We start from the raw sequence: 21051 nt of genomic DNA, 5'->3' as shown, positions 1-21051 counted from the left end.
CTTCAGAGCATTAAAAATAGAGCTTACGTTTTAGAAGACTCTCAGCACAAGCTCCCCCTGTGGCTTGGTGAGTAAATGCATTGCTCAATGTGGAACAAGGTCAGATAGATCAGCAAGATCCCAGGTTCTGTATCCAAGCTGACTAAACTGACCTCAGCTGGTGTGGCAGTAGAGGGATTCCACGTGGGCTCATATGGCTGATTTTGCCAAACTGCTGGGAAACCTGAATTGGAAAATCTCTCGGCTCGACAGACTTGTCTCCATGGAAAGAACCCATGTAAGCATGATTTTCTCTGTAGGGGGCATGGGCTTATCACTTCTAGAGGCAGTTCTGAAGTGGCTGTGTAGACGGGCGACTATTGAGGCAGACTGGTTGGCCTGCCTTGGTTCTCTGAGAGTTTGGCATGGTTTTGTAAAAGGCTGCCTTTCTGCCTAACTCCTCACCCACCTCTATATCCTCTCACATTCAGGTGCCCTCATGTCACTCCTCAATGTCTCAGTGTATTCCCCATAAACTTCGATAGTGCTGACCAGTAGTGATTCGTGCCGGTGTGACATCTCGCCTGACAGGTAGGAAGCGTCTGGGAGGCAGGAAGTATGCGAGCCCAGCGTGCTAATGATATTGAAATCCAGTCAATCTCATGCTAATAAGCTTGAAGCGGTTTGGATCGCCTGGAAGGAGCCAGGAAGATTGGAAGCCATTTTGCCCCAGGTGTATATCAGTTTTTTAGCTCGCATACTATTTTCCCAGCTTGCTGCGCTGATCATGGGTGCACCCATTGTATCAGCCTACAATGCTACATCTGCTGTCTATCACACCATCTGGCCAACATTCTTTACTCACGTCTGTGTTTTTCAATTCATCCAGGGAACAACAACCAAAACAGCTTATCTTGTGGCTCAAATCATTTTTTTCAAAATACGTCATATTTTATGATAATCAGCGTAATTAATCTCCCTTATTCCTGGACATTTTCATGAATCAGTCTCTTGTCCTGTAGTATCCCTATTTAATAACAGTGACTACTTCTAAAGTATTTTATTGGCTGCTGTGTTTTCAGGTGTCCTGAGAATTTGGAAGAAATGGGGGGAGTGATCTAACCAAAAAAATTCTAAGTGCCGAACAAGTGTGAAAATGGGAGAGAATCGCGCCCATTGTTTTTGGCAAGCTCCCAGATGCAATCGGATGGCACTTAGAATACAAATGAGGCATAACTTGATTTTCAGCAATTAGTGGAGTGGACGGAGCCTATTCACGACAGGAAGCCAGTTGCTGAGCTGTAGGAACGCTACTGCGCATGTACCTGATCTCCCAGTGCACTGTGTACAAGTGTAGACAGTGGGAGATCTGCACACCCTCCCCCACCTTCCCAGACATCAACCCCCCTGCCCCAGTCGCTGCCCCCCCCCCAAGTCGCTGCCTCTCCCCCCCCCCCCCCCCCCTCCTCCCCCCGATTGCTGGCCACAATCAGCCTCCCAACACCCAGCCGATCGCTGGATTCCACCTCTCCCAGCAGATCGCCGCTCCAGCTGATTCCTGATGCAGATTTCACCACCCCCGTCTCCCTGTCATGGCCCTGCCCCCTCCCCATAGGTCACGCCCCCTTGACACTGCCTGATGCCTGTTGAGCAATGTCAAAGATTTCAGTGGACTGTACCAGGGTGCCAGGCTGGCACTGTCCAAGGGCCACTGCCTGGCCTTGTCCCCGACCACCTGAAGGGCTTTAGTGTCCTCCAGTCTCACTGGTGAGGTCATCATGTCAGGTCTCTGTTGGTGGGGAACAATATGCAATCCTCACCAGTGAGGACCTCCACCGGCAAAGTCGTTAAGGCAAATGAGGATCAATGAGATATCCTGCAATTTAACAGTTCTGGATCAGAGAGATATCCTGCAATTTAACAATGTTCTGGATCAGAGCGATATCCCACAATTTAACAGTTCTGGATCAGAGCGATATCCTGCAATATAACACACTTTAGGATCAGTGGGATATCTTACAGTACAGCACAGTTACTCACTAGTTAGGCCTCAGCTGCAATATGCTGGACAATTTTGGGCAACACACTTCAGGAATGATGCGCAGAGGAGTTTTACCAGAATGAGACAAGGACTGATGGACTTCAGTTCTGAAGAGAGTTTTGAAAGTTAGAGCTGTTCTCTTTGGAACGCGGAAGGCCAAGAGGTAGCCTGATAGAGATATTCAAGATAATGAGAGGTTCTGATCAGAGCAAATAGAGAAAAACTATTCCCCCTGGTCAGTGGGTGAAAAATCAAACATTAGAGAATTAAAGTTAGGGAAATGAAGAGGAATTATTTTAACTCAGACAGTAGTTGGAATCTGGAACTGAAAAGGTGGTGGAAGCTAAATTCATAAATAATTTTAAAAGGGTGTTTGGCAGGTACTTGAGAGGGATGAATGTAGAAGTTTACAAACTAAATATGCAAATGTCAATCTAATCACCAGTAGTAGTACAGACACATTGGGCCCAATGGGCTCCTCTGTGCTGCAAATTTCTATAATTTCATGATTGCAGAATATGGCATCACTGGGACAGCTTTACACAAATTGGAATTACTCCAAAGAACCAAAAACATACAGAGTCATAAAGATTTACAGCATGAAAACAGGCCCTTCGGCCCAACCTGTCCATGCCACCCTGTTTTCAACCACTAAGTTAGTCTCAATTGCTCAGATTTGGCCCATATCCTTCTATACCCATCTTACCCATGTAACTATCTTTTTAAAAAACAAAATTGTACCCACCTCTACTACTGCCTCTGGCAGCTCGTTCCAGACACTCACCACACTGTGTGTGAAAAAAATGCCCCTCTGGACCCTTTTATATCTTCTCCCCTCTCACCTTAAACCTATCTACCTTATCTATGGCCCTCATTATTTTATAGACCTTTATAAAATCATCCCTAAGCCTCCTACGCTCCAGGGAAAAAAGTCCCAGTCTATCCAGCCTCTCCTTATAACTCAAACCAACAAATCCCAACAGCATCTTAGTAAATCTGTTTTGCACTCTTTCTAGTTTAATAATATCCTTTCTATAATAGGGTAACCAGAACTGTACACAGTATTCCAAATGTAGCCATACCAATGTCTTGTACAACTTAAACAAGATGTCCCAACTCCGATATTCAATGTTCTGGCCAATGAAACCAAGCATGCCAAATGCCTTCTTCACCACCCTGTCCACCTGCGACTCCACTTTCAAGGAGCTATGAACCTGTACTCCTAGATCTCTTTGTTCTATAACTCTCCCCAATGCCCTCCCATTAACTGAGTAAGTCCTGCCCAAGTTCGATCTATCAAAATGCACCATCTCACACTTATCTAAATTAAACTCCATCTGCCATTTGTCAGCCCACTGGTCCAATTGATCAAGATGCCGTTGCAATCCTAGATAACCTTCTTCACTGAACACTATGCCACCAACCTTGGTGTGATCTGCAAACTTACTGACGACGCCTCCTAAATTCTCATCCAAATCATTCATATAAATGACAAAGCACCAATCCCTGAGGCACACCACTGGTCACAGGCCTCCAGTTTGAAAAACAACCCTCTACAACCACCCTCTGGCTTCTGTCATCAAGCTAATTTTGTATCAAATTGGTTACCTCACCCTGGATCCCATGAGATTTAACCTTGTGCAACAACCTACCATGTAGTACCTTGTCAAAGGGCTTGCTAAAGTCCATGCAGACAGTGTCGAGTGTCCTGCCCTCATCTACCTTTTTGGTTCCCCCTTTAAAAAACTCAATCAAATTTGTGAGACATGATTTTCCACTCACAAAGCCATGCTGACTGTATCTTATCAGTTCTTGCCTCTCTAAATGCCTGTAGTTCCTGTCTCTCAAAATATGTACCAACAATTTACCCACTTCAGACGTTAGGCTCACTGGCCTGTAGTTACCAGGCTTTTCCCCGCAGCCCTTCTTAAGCAAATGGACAACATTTGCCACCCTCCAATCTTCAGGCACCTCACCTGTGGCTGTCGATGATTCAAAATCTCTGCTAGAGAAACCGCAATTTCCCCTCTAGCCTCCCACAACGTCCTGGGATACACTTCATCAGGTCCCAAGGATGTATCTACCTTGATGCACTTTAAGACTTCCAGCACCTCCTTCTCTGTAATATGTACACTCCTCAAGATATCACGATTTATTTCCCCAAGTTCCCTGACATCCATGCCTTTCTCAACAGGAAATACTTCTTTCGGAAAAGAGTATAAAACAGCCCTAATCCCTTGCAGAAAGAAATGCCATATCAGCTGAAGAGAGCCAGCTAACTCTCTGAACAGAGAAGCAAAGTCCAGGCAAGGAAATCTGACAGTAATTGAATAAAGTGCTGGTGAATAATTCAACAAGAGCAATGGTTTCACCCTTGGGTTTAATTCCCCTCCACCACACACACAACACACATCAGTCATTTGTGAGGCTCGCGTTTGGTTTTTCATTCTGAAACTGCCCACTGGCATTCAAATCAAATTCACCTGTACATTATTAAACTGTGCAAAAAATGTATTTTCTCCTGGCAGAGAGGTGATCTGTGAAAATATTTGGTTTCCTTTATTAATTTCGTTCAGGTTCACACTTCTGAACAGGTGCCCTTGAGGCAGCAGTTAAATTCATTCAAAGAGGGTTCGTAAAGAGATAGAGCTAAGGGTTTACAAATTTACATTTCTCTCAAACCCTACAGAGTCATTTATCTTTTACATATTCAGGACCTTAAGGCTCCACATTAACAATTAGCTGGAGCACTGATGCATTAAGGAACAGTGATGGCCCCACTTCTTGAATGGACTGAAAGTTCAGACTTCTTCTGAAATACCAGTGGGTTTTTCTTCAGCAGCAGTGCTTTTTGAAATGTTTTTCACTCTCAAAGCCCTTTTAGATCGACGATCTTTACTCTGAAATGAGTAAACACTGCCCACCACTGCAATCCGTTTGACCAGAGATAATTTGCTCAGTAAAACCTCAAGTGAAAGAAACTATATTTTTAAATTGTCAAATCTAGATGCAAAACTACAGTCAGTAGAAGGCGGGAGGGGGGGTGCATGGTGGGTGGGTGGTGACATGATGGCTGAACGGACCAGATTAAAAGATGAAATGAATTCCAAATGAGTAGTTAGCTGACACCAAGTTGGATTTTTTTTAAAATCAGCCATTTGTAGAAGGAAGATAATAATGGTGAAAGTCGGGCGTGCCAACAATTTCATATCCTGGGCAAGATTGTGACTAAATTTTGATATCAATGCAGTGCGCAATTGTGTACAAGAAGCATGGAGGTGAGGAGTCCAAAGATATGCAGATTAGGTTGATCGGCCATGATAAATTGCCCCTTGTGTCTGGGGATTAGCAGGGTAAATAGGTGGGGTTACGGGAATAGGGCCTGGGTGGGATTGTGGTCGGTGCAGACTCAGCGGGTCGAATGGCCTTCTTCTGCACTGTAGGGTTTCTATGACTTGAAGCTTTGGAGTTAAGCTAGTTCAGGGCGGCACAGTGATAAAATAAAGTTAAGAAAGTTTGGAGCAATGATAAAATATATAAGGCAGCATTTCAGTGGAAGCAAAGAAAATTTGGTTAACTTGCTTCCAGGTATTGAAGGCTCCTTCTGGTTCTGTGAAGTCAGTTCATCCGTCGGTCTCTGGTAGCCAGGAATGCTGTTCCCAGTACCAGTGCAGAAGCAGTGCGTGGCTCATAGGCTGTAAACCCTCATGGAAGTAGCATAGGCCAGCACACACAGGATCATGTGGCTCAGGGGCCCATGACATATCCAATCCCAGAATTTGGGAGCCATGAGAGAAGGACCCATCTAAAGAATTCTCTTAATACCTTGCAATAGCCTTCAACATTACAAGGCCTTTGGTAGGCTTGTGGAAGTTTAAGAATAGGGCATAGAGAAACTTGCATGGTCACAATGGTCAGGCATGGTTAGAGAACCAAACTACATATTTTGTAAAAAGTGGTAATTAATTTGTGGAATATGTGATATTAGGACTCTTTAGTCTTTGTTTCCTTTTTGCATGACAATGGGGGTCCAGTAATGTGCTGATGGCATGGCTTGAGATTAAGATGCAATGGTTAGCTGTGATAACTGTTTTTTTCTATTTGTTCAAGGGTTGTGGGTGTCACCAGCATTTATTGAACTGAGTGGTTTGACCATTTCAGTGGGTATTCTTTTTAACAAATAGTCAACCACATTGCTGTGGATTAGGAGTCACATGTAGACCTGACTAAATAAGGGTGGCAGATTTCCTTCCTTAAAGGACATTAATGAACAAGATGGGTTTTTAAGACCATCAATAATAGTTTCATGGTCATTATTGGGCTTTTAATTCTAGATTTTTATGGAATTCAACATTCTGCATCTGCCATGACGGGATTCAAACCTGAGTCCCCAGAGCATTACCCTGGGTCTCCAGATTGTGGTTGTTGCAGACTCGATGGGCCGAACGGCCTCTTTCTGCACTGTAGGATTCTATGATTCCCAGTCCAGCAACAATACCACTACACCACGGCCTCCCCTACTTAGGAATGTCATCCCTATCTTCACACCCACCCATCACCCTCATTGCATCTGACCTGTCACCCCCATCTCCCCCCCCACTCATCACCTCCCTCTCTCCCCACACTGTCACCTCCATCTCCCCTGACCCAGTCACTCCGAGCTATCCCCCACTCATCACCCTCAGGTCATCACCCCGTCACCCCCAGCTCCCCGGCCTCATCACTCCAGCTTTCCCCCACCGGTCTCCCCAGCTCCCCCCCACCCAGTCACCCACAGCTCCCTCACCCCCACCTCCCCATCATCCATATCTCCCCTCCCCCTACCCGTCACCCCCATGCCCTTGACCCTGTATCCCATCTCCCCCAGCTCCCACCCATCCCGAGCGTCTCGATCTCATCACTTCCAGCTCCCTGGTCCTGTTACCCCCATCTCCCCCCACCCATCACCCCCCAGCTCTCCCCATCCCCAGCCCCCTGCTACCCGTCATCCCAATCTCCACAACCCTGTCACCCTCTAGGTCCCCCCCAACCATCACCCCCAGCGCATACCCAACCCTTTCACCCCCATTTCCCCCACCTCATCACCATCATCGCCCTGCCACCCCTTACCCCGAGCTCAGCTCCCACCCACACCCTCACACAAAGCTCCTGCCCCAAATCCTCACCCCAAGCTCCTCCCCGCATCAGGCAGGACTAAGGATGTGCTGAGAGGGAGGGTTTGGGGGTGGGGAATGATGAGCATAGTGGGGGAAGGTAGGAGAGCCAGGGGTGTGGGGTGAAGGCTGCTGACTTCACAAGAGTGTTTTAACATTCCTGTTGGTTCAAGGCTTCAGTTTAGGCTATAAGGCCACTATGAGCAGACTTAAATATTGAAGTAACCGCAAGGCCATCAGCCCAGGTTTTCTCACTAACAATTCCCAGCAGGATTCTGGCACACCACAACCTCTGGGTATGAGCATAAGCAGGCTGCCCAGAAGTTGCTGTGCTGCTGTGGCTCTCAATAGTGGCGTATTTCTCAATGTTCACCACGCCTGAGAACATAGGATCCGAATCATTATATCCTCCATCTTCATGTGTACCTCACTGTGGCACTCTGCTGCTGAACCGCTGAGCCTATGAAGCGGAAGTAGTGAATCTACCATTGCACACCTTGACCCTTGGCTTTGATGTTGAACAGAAGTGGGACTAGCAAAGTAAGAGAGTGTCATGACAGCTCCCTGCATGTCACAGCATATGCAAGATGCTGAGCCTGTTGTGGCAAAGGAACTACAGCTTTAGGGAATGGCAAACCCCAGACAAAGGCTCCTGGGAAATACTTTGGAAAGTACCTTGATGTGTGGGTTATGCTGGATAAATAATGCTGAGGTTGTCTGGAGAATAACCAGGCTGCTCCTTCTGTTGTTTGTCTTCCTCCAGTGTACAGATCTGATAAGGTGAGATTCTCTTTGGGAAATCAATTCTGTAATCCTTAGGTTCCAGCTCACTAACTGCCTAAAATGCTTTAAGAATAATGCAGAATACAAAGGGAAGATTTTTGAATGCAAGAGGAATACAGAATCTTTGGGACCTTTATTTCTAATGAATTCAAACTATTGTGCTTAATTAACATTCCACTTCGTGACAAAATAAACTCATTTTTTATGATCTGACTACAAGTACACAAAGTTTTGAAATTTATCTTTGATATTAACAATTATTAAAATGACATTTGGGACTGTAGTTGGCTGGCAAATAAACGATCCTCTCACTTTGAAAGCCTATGTTCTAATCCAGCAGATTGATGACATCAAATTATTTTCCAGGGCAGAATATTACACTCTCCCCAAGGTGGGTGGGTTCTGAGGTGGCAGGGAAGGGGGTGGGAGGTGTAAAATTGAATGAATTGGATTTCATGCTTGGGAAGGCAGGGCCTTAGGTGGGAATCCCAAACTTTCACCTGTTAAGGTCCTCAAGTGACGATTTCCCTGTGTCAATTTTTCGGCTGATGGGAGCAGGTGTGAGTAGAGTGGGAAACTGGCAAATCTTTTCCCAATCTTGGGTGAGAAGGCGGGTGGCACCACATTCTGAAGATCCCCTCAGAGTTGGGGGTGCCTCCCTTCCGGGAGCTCCGAGACCCCCTTCCCCAGCCTATACCCTGGACGCCATGATAGTATCCCCCCTTCCCCACCTCACAGGACATCCCCTAACCTCCCACCCCCAGGGCTTACCTTTCCAATAGCCCAGGGACTTAGTTCCAGGCAGAACATTGCAATATCACTTCTGACCACTTCACAGCTGTGCCTGGCTGAGTTGGAGAGTTGTCAGATTGCCGATAGCTCTCATGGGTGGGACTTCCTTCCAAGGGCAGAGGGTGCCCCACCCACTGCCAATCAACACTCAAGTCAGTGTTTAACGGTAGTGGGAGTTGGAGAGTTGACAGTTGCATATTCGGCACTAACTCTCGAGATGGCAAGTAGCGATTGCTTTCCATCCTTAAAATTCTACCCCAGGTGTTCCTCTAATTTAGAGATACATGAGAGAAAGGGGGAGAGAGAGAGAGACCGATAGAGACTGAGAGAGAGACCGAGAGAGCGAGAGAGACAGAGAGATCGCAGGATAGATGGCATGGAGAAAAATGAAATAATTTTCAGGCATTGGGCAGATTAGAGGATTTGTCCCTCTGACCTGACAAATAAATCTAGATTATATAAGGGAATGTTACAGATGAAAGAGGCGGAGAGAATGATGGAAAGATAGAGGGAGGAAAGAGCAGGGAGAACAATGTGACAGGTGTGGGTTAATTATGTAACCTGTGATCTGCACGCCCATCTTCGGAGGTCAGCCCATTCCCCAATTCCCTGCCCTTCTCTCTTATCACTAACCCGTGAAGTGAATTCCACAGCCTCACAACTGTGTGTGCAGGATTTTCTCTTGTCTTCTGTTGTAAATCTTACATTTAATTTGTGTCTCTTATCCTTCATTCTAGATTACTTTACAGGAAAGTCTGCTTCCAACTATCTTGTCCTACAATTTTCCTAATTTAAAACATTTTGAACATGTTGCACTATAATTAGTAATGTTCCAGTGAACACAAATTCTTTACATCTTGTTTGTATTTTCTCATACCAGGCAACCATCCGCATTGCACCCTTCCTAAAAACCTAATATTGCAGACAGTACTCTAACTGAAGCCTTATCAGAATGTTATATAATCTTATCATTACCTTGAGCCTTTAATACTCTTTGCCTTGAGATGAAACCTAGATGTTTAGTTTTTTTTACAACCTGACATGCTGCCTTTAATATCCAGCAAGCCTGCACCCACAAATGATCTTCCATATTACCCATCCTACTTCAATCCAGACAATAATTGCTGCATTATTTTTACCAAAATGCATCACTTCACACTTACTGAATTGTATCTGCCATTTTTTAAAAACACATTCCTCCATCTCATCAGTAATCCCTTCACAGTTTCTTTAGGTCTTCGAAATAATTAACTACTGCATATTTTGGTATCATCTGTACATATTGCCACCACCCCCTCTAGGCCTACATCCAAATCATTGATGTGCGTAATGAACAGAAGTGGCTCCAGAACCATACCTGTATCCACTTCCAACCACCCTGAAAACCTGCCTGTGAGACATCTGTTTCAATTTCTTCCTTCTACCCAATGTCTTAATTCTATTTGCTGTTCTCCTCTGCATTACCTTGAGCCTGAATGTTCATATAGACTGAAATGTCTGATCATGATGTAGGGGTATTGCAACCATTATAGGCGTTTCAAATTCCCAATGAGTTCAAAGTGTTCAGAAAATCAATCATTAAGTTAGACTGGGACTTAAACAACAAGAGACACAAAAAAAATGCATAATCCTCCAAAAGCAATAACCAGGGAAACTATCAGGCTGATTTTTTAAATGTACATGGGATAATAATTGTTTTCAGAGCATTAACTCCTATGTCACAAATCACGTGATTTATTGCCTGACTGGTGCATCTGGGGAGAGGATTTTAAGTTGGAAATTGGCCAAACGTGCTAATCTTTTTATGACTGCAATTATTACTGTTGTGTCTATTTGTAATGTATTTCTATTCAGGAGGGGTGGTGGTGGGAAGGAAGCTACTAAACAACAATTCCGTAAACTGTTGAATACTAATTAAACTTAAAAGATATGCAGTGGAAGATGGTGAATTGCTCCACTCCCTGTACTGACAGCACGCACAACCTCTTAATCACTCAAAACTGTGCAGAGGACAAATAAGATGCATCACATTAGTCGTGGCAGTACTTGATTAATTCATAGCAACCACCATGGTTGAAAGCAATAGTAATTTCATTTTAAAAAATGCTTAGGATATATCTCAGAGACACACATACAAAAAGAAAGGTTTGACAAATACTTTTTCTCAAAGTCAATGTGGTTAAATTTAACCCCTCAAAACAGGTGGATTTGGGTCAGGTGAGAAGTAAAATTGTTAAAACTTTCAGATAAGATACAAATTTGCCTCAAAGACATCCACTTCTATTTGTAATGGAGAAAGGACAAGAGCCTGGTAACCATCCAACTCCCAGGGGCAGGTTGATCATTGAATTCTTTCAAAGAATTTGCATGTCTTCATTTTAACAGGGTTTCTATGGTGAACATGCATTGGACAGATTTTCTGGGCCTCAGGAAACCCAGTGGGTAACAGAAGGAGATAAGGGTTGAATCAATAGCGTAACTGCCTTTATTGCACTATTTATGGTTCAAGAGGAGCAGGAGAGTTTCTTCCAGACTCAACAAGCTGATCCTATAAGCCCACCATCTTATCTTTATGATCTGATCCCTCATTAGTGACCAATACCCAGAACTCTCATGAATCCCTTATCACTAACTGCCTGGATCTCCCACTGACAATCACCATAGCCTCCTCGTTAACATACCTCCATGACTTGTCAGCTTTCCTGACACACCCCCATGGCCAGCCCTGATTCCACTGCAATATTTCCTCCCATCATCTCCGCTCCTTGCCTACACCATTTTGCAAAGACTTCCTCACCCAACAGACTGCCGAGCTTGTTGGCTTTTGGGTGGGGAACCTGGGGGAAAACAATCACACTCATCCTGCAGTTAAAACTCCACGCATTCAGGGAAACCTACACTTTCTCAACCATAATCCCAGTCCACCCTGCTCTGAAATTCTGCCCCAGTAAACATGGGGGACAAAATCTACTTTAAAAACAGAATAGAGATCAGCGTCGGAGGTGGATGACAAACAAGGTGGAGAAGAAGGGGTGTTAGCAGCATAGAGCTTGTGAGCAATAGATTCACTGAACAGATGACAGTGGGCAGAGGTGAGTGGTAACTGAAAACACAGAGTAGGCAGAAGTAGTGACAGTGACAGATGCACAGAGTAAGCAGAGAGGGGGAAGAGTAAGAAATACACAGCATAGTGCAAAGCGGAGACAAGTACACTGTATTAATATTTAATAGCCAGCCTATAAAAAGCTGTTAAATATGACCAACCACTCCCGCCCCCCTACCAATCCCAGAAGAGTGATTGCTGTTATCTTGAGTAGCAAAGCTATTTGGTTTCTTACAATGGAAGAAGTAAGAGCTCACTCTTCACCTCATCCAATGCATTCCTCGGGAGAGGAAAATATTTACAGCTACTTTTATTTTTAGGTACCCATAATCATTCCAATTTACCTCCAGAGCTAGAAGCCCAGTACCAGAGGTCCTAACTGTCCCTGAAGTCAATGTTTCAGTGAAAATAACATTTTGGTTTTATGTACTTTCACTGAAACCAGTAAATGCTGAAAATGTGCAACATTGAGACAGTTTGGATAGGCACCACACGCAATATTATTTTTCTTTCTGATCTAGATGGACCTGTTGTGCATTGCCATCATTTTCTGTGAAATTTACACCATTCATATTGTTACCTTTCACCCTTTTTATTCTTTCATCGCATTTGCTATATACCACAAAGGAAAATATAAGAGTAGTGTTCCAATAAATACCCTGGGAAGGATCTGGAGGGCCTTTGAATGGGACCATTGTTAGCAACTGGTAATGTTAGTGGTCATCAAAATCTACCCAGGTCTTAAGTACCAAGAATCCATGTAAAAGAAATGGAATTGGGAAAAAGGAATTGGATATACTTACCTGTGTATAGAGAGATGTGTGGAGAATCGATTATTTCAAATTTCACTCCAGGGAGAAATGGCCGCCACTAGAAGAGAAACAAACAATCAGTGAACAGGTGGCTGTTGAGAGATATTCTCCATTGTGTCAATCATGAAGTTAGATTCCAGATGTTAACACAACTAATAATAGCAGATTAAGTCTCTCCGCAGAAGAAGTCAAGAAACCTTTTATTAAAAATTATTTTATCTTTCTTCAATATTGATTTAGTACTCTGCAGTATAATTGGCATGTACTTTCTTCTCACGCAATGTTTCCCCTTTTACCTCTTTCACCCAAACTCATTCTGGAGTTAGATAAGTTGCTGAAGCCCTCTGGGTATCTCATCCCAGTGGCCATTTTTCAGGTACGACCATAGGCTAGCTGCAATGTTAACCTGTGGAGAATCCCAGGTCATCCCAACACTGTCCTGATCCTACATTCAGCTACTCGCACTTTCTAATAGGGGTTCAGAGGATAACCATCAGTATTTTGTTGTGTGGTTGGCATCCCAATGGCGATTTTGGGGATTGTCTATTCTTCTAAAGCATGGGGAGTCTGTAGTTTCTTAAAACCATGACTCTTTACTTACAGAAAGTATTTACACATTTGGATCTCTGAATGAGGTTGGAGCTTCTCCTCCTTCCTGATCTTTCTAACTTCAGTCATGTGATCTGACAGCACTATACATCAGCATCATGTATGTTTCTAATGTTAACCCTCTACACCAAATCTCTCCCCATGCCCAGGACTTTAGTCCTATTATATTAACATCCTTCTACATCTTCCCCAAAGTCTCAAACTTCACAGTCGGACCAATTTCCCTAATCTTGTTCGGATCTCCTTTGAGGTCGACAATATTCAACGTTCTTCCTTCTGTAGGTGTGTGTGTTTTTCTCCTGGGTGGCCACAGAGCTTGTAGCAAGTCTTTCTTCTTCTTCTTCTTCAGGATCGGAGTAGTGTGCCCAAATTTCTATTGGGGTTCTCTGGCTGTTTATAGCACAAGTAAGACAGTTAGAAATCATTTCTTCTGAAGAGTGAGTAATACCAGGCCACCAGAGTGATTGTTGTGCATTTACACATTTTGTTATTCCTAGATGACCTTGGTGAAGACTTTGAAGATTATTAAGCCAAAGTGCTCTCAGTCTGATATTGTCTCATTGAAGGCGAGGAAGTCTTCAATGACAGTGAGGTGCTTGTGATGTTCAAAGTATTGTTGTAGTATCGGATTGGTGCGCATATCGTGTGGAATTTTCCCTTCAGAGCCCAAGTCCCAAGGCAGAGTGGGGGAGGGGAGTGTTTCCTGCCACAGAGGCCATCGGGAATTCATGCTGTATCCCATCATACTGCCATCATTAATTCTGCAGTTGGAGGTTTTCTGACATGTTTTGTGGTGAGGTGGGCTGGATGGTACACTCCCTGCCGTCATATCCAGGCCTCATATTTAAAAGACGCCTGGAAAGCAACATATCCACTACGCTGATTGTGGAGATGATCAGGCGCTCTAGTGCCCAAGTTCAGCAACGCCTCCCCAGGCATCCTCCGCGACCAAGTGAAGGCCAGGTGGGATGTCCTCTTTCCAGCGGGTTGGAAGAGTAGGCTGCCAGGGAGACGAACCCTGCACAGGAGGAAGTCTCCATGGCAGTCAGTGCCCAGGGCCTCCAGCAAGGGACTGCGCTGCATAGCTGAAAAAGGACGAATTACCTCACCCGCGCCGCCAGGGTAAGTGAACCCTCAACTGCTCACACTCACCTCACTGAATGGTAGAGGGGACATGGGCCTCAGTGGTACCATGAGAAGATGATGCCTCAAGGCCCCACTGCAGTCCATGTAGTCTGCAGGTGGCAAGGCCACTGTGGGTCCCTCACCCTTCCACACAAAGAGCGCATGTGTTGCCTGGGAGGCGGGGGTAGGGATTTGGGGGGAAGTAGGGAAAAGGGGCTCAGGTGTTGAGGGTATGTGGTTTTCCTGGCTCCCTGAGGCTTTTCCTTATTTCTGTGGAGGCTCACCACTCTGGAGGGTGCCATCCCCAGAACCTTCTGACAATCAATCCAGTGAGTTATTTCCAAGTATGGAACCATGAGAAAGACACATATTAGTTCTCAACTCCATTTTCTGTCTTTGCACAAGAGAAGTTAAGAGAAGGAGATGATGAGAGGGGCTAGCCACAATTTCAAGAACTTTGAGGAGTTGACAGTCCACTTGGCATGGGTGGAATAGCATAGATCCATCAAAGATAGAGATTGGCTTGCGGCTACCATCCAGTGAGGATCCATGCATGTCATGGAAACCTCAGAGTCAAGGGTAATTCTAAGTTAGAGGCAGCTCACGGAGTCACTCGATCTCTCCTCCCAGAGAGGGCTGAGGAGGAAGAATCTGCACCTGTGGAGGCGTCACAGCAGACACCCGCTCCCTCCACCAGCTCAGAGACTCACAGAACAGTAGGTGTTGGTTCTTGTTTAGAAAGGTCTCACATTCTGATGGTCATTGCTCAGACATGTGTTCACTGCAGGAGAAGCAAGCTCACCAGCACTTGGAGGTGTGCTGGGGAAGAGGCATCTGCAAAGAATGAGTCTGATGACGGGTCTCTGGAACCGACCTTCCAAGAGATGCTGGAAAAGCATCAAGAGATGAGGGAAAATCAGGCACAGATGTTGGAGGCCCTCAACAGATAGGCATGCAAGACAGAGAAGTCCATCCACCTGCTAGCTAATGGGCGGCACGGTAGTACAGTGGTTAGCACTGCTGCTTCACAGCTCCAGGGTCCCGGGTTCAATTCCTGGCTCGGGTCACTGTCTGTGTGGAGTTTGCACATTCTCCTCGTGTCTGCGTGGGTTTCCTCCGGGTGCTCCGGTTTCCTCCCACAGTCCAAAGATGTGCGGGTTAGGTTGATTGGCCAGGTTAAAAATTGCCCCTTAGAGTCCTGAGATGTGTAGGTTAGAGGGATTAGCGGGTAAATATGTGGGGGTAGGGCCTGGGTGGGGATTGTGGTCGGTGCAGACTCGATGGGCCGAATGGCCTCCTTCTGCACTGTAGGGTTTCTATGATTCTATGATTTCTAATGAAGTGATGCCAACCTTTACGCACATAGAGGTCTCCATGGGAAGGGTGGCAGGCGCCATGGAGAACATAACCCAGCAGGTTCTGCCGGAGATGCACTCAGTCTATTGCTGTAGCTATGCAGTGGCTATGAGAGAGGGATAAGGGGGAACCTCCATCTTCCTCCAGCTGCTCCTTCCCCTCCAGGTGTCAGGCAGGGGACTTCGGGAATCTAAGGGAGGAGGGGCAGCAGTTGGACTACCCTGGGGCCTCCATCCAGAATTCCCTGAGAGTGTCAGGCCCTTCCAAATCCCCCTTTGCCTGTGAGCCCTTCAGCCTCGTCCTCTGTAAACTGTTGAGGGAACAGTTCCCCACAGCCGGACAGTTGAAGTAAGCTGGGGCCTTCCAGGTCTCAGGGGTATGGTCACAATGTGACCTAAGAAAGCAGAGCCAATGTGTCAGCAGGCTGCCTACATCTTGGTGTGGATGTTGGGAGAGCACCTGGAAGTAACGCGAGGGAAGAAAAGATAAGTTCACAAATGGTTGCAGAGGCGAATTATGGTCGTAGGACTTATCACACTTTTGAAAATATAGTTCACTTGCACCCCATCATCTTCTGTGGGACACCTCATGTTCCTTGGAAATAGCTATGTGCAAGGAGGCAAAGTTCTTTGCCAGGGCCTTGAGAGCCATGTGCAAGAAGTCTCCCACACACTGAGACTTGGCACTTCTCATTCTCCTCTGTCCCAAAACCCGAGCGTGGTAATCACTACATGCTTGGGTGCTCCTTCAGTTGTCCAGTTGAGCTGACCTGCATCTCCACCCAACTCCCATGCAGCATCTCAAGGTCACCACCACAAGGCCCTGCACAGCTGCAACCAGCCTTTGTGGTAGTAAAATTTGAGTAGTAGTATAACCATTGACCTCTGCCCTCCAGGAATCACCTCGAACTTCCCACTCTCTCCCTGCAACTTTCCCCATTACCTTCCATCCCATCCAGCTAAATGTAGAAGTCCCCTTTCTTCAGGAAATTCCACTCCGTAATGATAGATATGCCCACATGCATCTTGTCCAATAGCCCTTAGTGCCCCTTTACCCGATACACTTTCACTCTCCCACATTACTGACTCCCACTGCTCCCTTTAACCATCATCATCCCATCCTACTTTCTGTACTCTTAGAATGCCCCCCCCCAATCTCCAGGAATCCACCACTGACCCCTCCTTTTGAACCCTTTTCACATCAGTAGCCCTCCTCATGCCTCTCTATGCCTTTTCACAAGCCCCCATGTCCCTTCACACCTGCACAAGCCACCCCCCCACCTGCAACCCTTCCGTCCATACCAGCTTACAGGTTCCAACACTCCTGTTGATTCTCTCTCTTTCCCTCTCTAGGCCTGCACACTGATCCCACCTCTTTATTCCCCTACTCCCTGTCTTTCCCCGCCCCTGGCGCAGACCCTCATTGTCCCGGAATACCTCCTGTAGCCTTCCACCTGCAGCTTGATGATCTGATTCCAGGAAGAGGTTGCTGATTGAAGATTCAATCCCTGGAAGAGGTTGCTGTTTGAAGACTCAATCCCTGGAAGAGGTTGCTGGTTGAAGACCCAATCCCTGGAGGAGGTTGCTGGTTGAAGACTCAATCCCTGGAAGAGGTTGCTGGTTGAAGACCCAATCCCTGGAAGAGGTTGCTGCACCAAGAACAGCCATCTCCTGGATGTTGCTGTGCAGAGAAGGTCCACATGATAGAATCTCCACCCACCCAGTGCTGCATGTGGTGTTTCAGGGTCCAGTCTCTGGAGGCCTCCATCTTCTCCTCACCTTTGTGAGCTGCACCGGGTTTTCTTGAGGTAAGTGCCGACTTTCACACCTTTTGGCTAAGATCAAGTGTATGCACGGCAGCCCATGGTCGGCCGCACTTGGTCGAGGTCATGAGGTTACGCTGAGGCTTCATATGTTTCATATGAAGCAATTTTTAAAAGCGGCATCTCGGCCTTTTGGCTAAGATGCAAATGAGCTCAAGTCTTGGAGGAGGAACCTCCCCCTTCTCTAATCAGCTTGGCTCATGTAGATCAGGCCCAGGACAGGGTGGTTTGGTCGCTCGCCCTGTCTTGTCAGCCTGGATCTGAAATGTCTCAACTTGTTGAGACTCTGAATTGGATTTGATTTGATTGAATTGGAAAAGTATTTTTTTAAAAGTGCCGACTTTCACACACCTCGTTGTTCCAGACGTGTTCTAGATTGGCGTGATTTCCCATTGGGGTGGTGTGGACGAGTGAGCAGGGGGGCAGACAATTTCAGTTGGGCCTTCATCTGCATCACATTAACAGGATGCAAATCGGTTTCACTCCTGCCTCTGGAACAGTATCTGCTCCAGAAATTTTCCAGAGAAAATTATCTCACATTCTAGAAGGGTACATGGCTCCATGAGAGAAGAGCATGACCGCAGAGTCAGAGCAGTCCTCAGAGTCTTACAGGATGCAGGCCTAACATCGAGTGAAAAATGTGAGTTTGCCAAACCTATGATCAAGTTTTTCAGTCACATATGTCAAGCCACTGGAATCACAATACGTTAGCACATTACAACATCAAATTACCGAGCATAGTAGCAGCAGATGCATCATTAAAAAGGTCTAGGAGCAGTTTTATTTAAAATGCAAAGATACTGCAAGCATAGACCAGTCTACCGTGACTCCAGGTCACAAACACAAACAGATTAATGAAACGCCACAATAGGAAAAGAAGCATTGGCGGTAACGTGCAAAAAAGTTTTGTATTATGGGATTGCATTTCAAAATCAAAACAGACCATAAGCCACGAGTCATCCTTCTGAAAATGAAAGAAATTGTGAAGATGCGGTCCTGAATCTAGGCTTTCAGATTAAGATTGATGAGATGTGATTCCATCACATAATATATGCAAGGGAAGCATCAAACAACGGCACACATGAATACCATTAGAAAGAACCAAACAAGAGGATTTACACTTCAGCGAAGAGGTTTAAGCATATACATCCTCCATTACTCAGCACTTACCAACTACTGCAAAAAAAAAGTGGAGAAAATAGGGCAAGCCCATAACCAGATGAAGAATGTCTCCAAATCTGAAAATATTGTCTGGAAAGGTGGGCCAGACAATGGCCAGAATTTCCAGTTCCCCTGTGGCGGGTTTAATGGTGGGTTGGTGATGGTGGTGGGTGGGGACAATGTGGAGGGAATTCAGACATTCGGTTTCCCACTGGCATAAAATGCCAACGGAATCTTCCACTCCCGTCAGCCATGGTGGGTCTCATTTTCTGCCAGAGGCAGGAATGTCATTATAAATGTGATCAGCAGTCTGGATTACTTGTGCAGAAGAACTGCCAAATCCACTGCTCACAGCCAATTTGGTAAATAAAGTAATCTGGGCTAATTTGGCAAAGCTCTCATCCACTAGGTCATTGGGTGAATTTCACTTTCCACTGATTTGTTTAATTTTTATTCATTCATTTAGGCTAGCATTTATTGCACATCCCTAATTACTTTTGAACTGAGTGGTTTGCTAGGCCATTTCAGAGGACATTTTCAGAGTCAACCACATAGCTGTGGGTGCAGAGTCACAAAGAGGACCAGGTAAGGACAGCAGATTTCCTTTCCTGAAGGGACATTAGTGAACCAGATGGGTTTTTACAACAATCGACAATGGTTTCATGGTTATCATTAGACTTTTAATTCCAGATTGTTATTCAATTCAAATTTCACCACCTGCTGTGGTGTCATTATACTGAGTCATTGGATTACTCGTCCAGTGGCAATACCACTACACCATCATCTTGTTGAGTTAAATCCACACAGATTCTTATCGAGCCATTGGCTTTGGGACCATAACCATTCCTGAACAGCATTTTGTTGCTATGGTTACTGCTGAAGTAATCCCTTGCTGTTGCATCTTTTCAATTACACCCTAGACTTTGTCCAAGAGTGAGTGAGGGACTTTCCTCGGTGTGAAGAGGCAAATTGGTTTAGCGTCAGTTTGTAGGGTGATTTAATACTCAATCTTTAACTTCTCTGGGACTGTAAACAACATTGGAAGTTCATTCCAAAATGTACTGCTGTAGTTCTCATCTGCAACTTCATGCACTTTATAGATTCATTTCCATTTTAGACATGCCTTTCTGCTTCGTATAGAGCACTCTTCATTCTGAATAACATGGAGACATTTGAGTATTTCTTGGTCTTTATGTTCCAGCTTTGCTATGCATTGGCCGTTGACTCTTAAAGTTGTCTCACAAGAACTTTATAATTTAATAGATGACAATAGGTTGCAATATAATCTGTTTGAGCCATTTAGCTTTGTCTGATAAAAAATAAACTCTTTAGTTGGATTTTTTGGCACCCCGTGATGGGAGTTTTCATGGTGGAAGTGGTTCGCCATTGGCTGTCGGCAGGACCAGAAGATCCTGTCAGCAGGAAGAGCTGGAAAATCCCACCCTCTGGGTTGCCCATCTACTTGTAATTTAATACTCCAATATTTGTTTTCAGTATCATTTACCTCCCCCAGGAAGGTTAATTGCTTTACCTCTGGTTCTTCTACTTCTTGTATGTGGCTATGTATTAAATTTTCCCCTTCTTTCCATAGGTGTCGGTGGTTTCGAGGAACTGACGGTTTTGAAGTGGCCTATTTTTCCACAGTTATGTACTCTGTGTCATTATCAGCAATTTTATGCTTTGGCAATTCCATTGTCAAGCTAATTGTGTTGTTAAAGACAGGGGTTGATCATTGGCTCAACCTCCAACCTCCCAAAGAGTATAAATGGATGCAGCTGGAACAATTGAGTGTGAGGATATAGTAGGAGGCTGTCATTATGCTGAGCTTGTCTGAGAAGAGACTTGATAAGGGTAAAAGGCAAGCTCCAAACTTATTCCTTCACAATATACCGTTATTGGAATTAACACTCTGCCCCACCTTGCTGGACATATTTCTTGCTTGTGCAGTTTGTTCCTGCAACACCAAAGACATTTCAAAATGGTGGTTGGTGTGCTTTTCCCTGGCTTTAGCTTTGGGGCATGTTCCCTCTTATGGCCTACAAACTTAATGATCTCACTCAATCGTCTCCATGGGACCTCTCCTTCCCTATCAACAAATGCTGATTCTGTTTGCCCCACAATCTGCATTGCTTTTACTTGTGTTAAATCTCTTGTCTGTATAAGATCTGATGTTTTGTCTAGGACCGATTACGATTCTGTTGCAAATTAGCTCACTCTTTTACATTCCATAATTGCAATTCCCTACCAGCCTACAGAGCTTGTTGATGAACAAATCCGTGCTTTCACCTGGTCTTTCTTCCTTCTATTAAATTTTA

General features: G+C 45.2%; 1 protein-coding gene across 1 annotated transcript in view; it reads right to left on the bottom strand.

The window, feature by feature from the left end:
• Positions 1-21051, bottom strand: part of LOC144498778 (N-acetyl-beta-glucosaminyl-glycoprotein 4-beta-N-acetylgalactosaminyltransferase 1-like) — a 736002-nt gene that overhangs the window by 150091 nt on the left and 564860 nt on the right. The window contains exon 9 of the mRNA XM_078220446.1: positions 12655-12721. Within this exon, the coding sequence (XP_078076572.1) occupies positions 12655-12721 (67 nt within the window). The remainder of the gene's footprint in view (positions 1-12654; positions 12722-21051) is intronic.

This window comes from Mustelus asterias, chromosome 9 (assembly GCF_964213995.1).
Source record: "Mustelus asterias chromosome 9, sMusAst1.hap1.1, whole genome shotgun sequence".
Classification (NCBI taxonomy): domain Eukaryota; kingdom Metazoa; phylum Chordata; class Chondrichthyes; order Carcharhiniformes; family Triakidae; genus Mustelus; species Mustelus asterias.
Note: the sequence above shows the minus strand (reverse complement) of the source record. Positions and strands in the feature narration are given on the sequence as shown.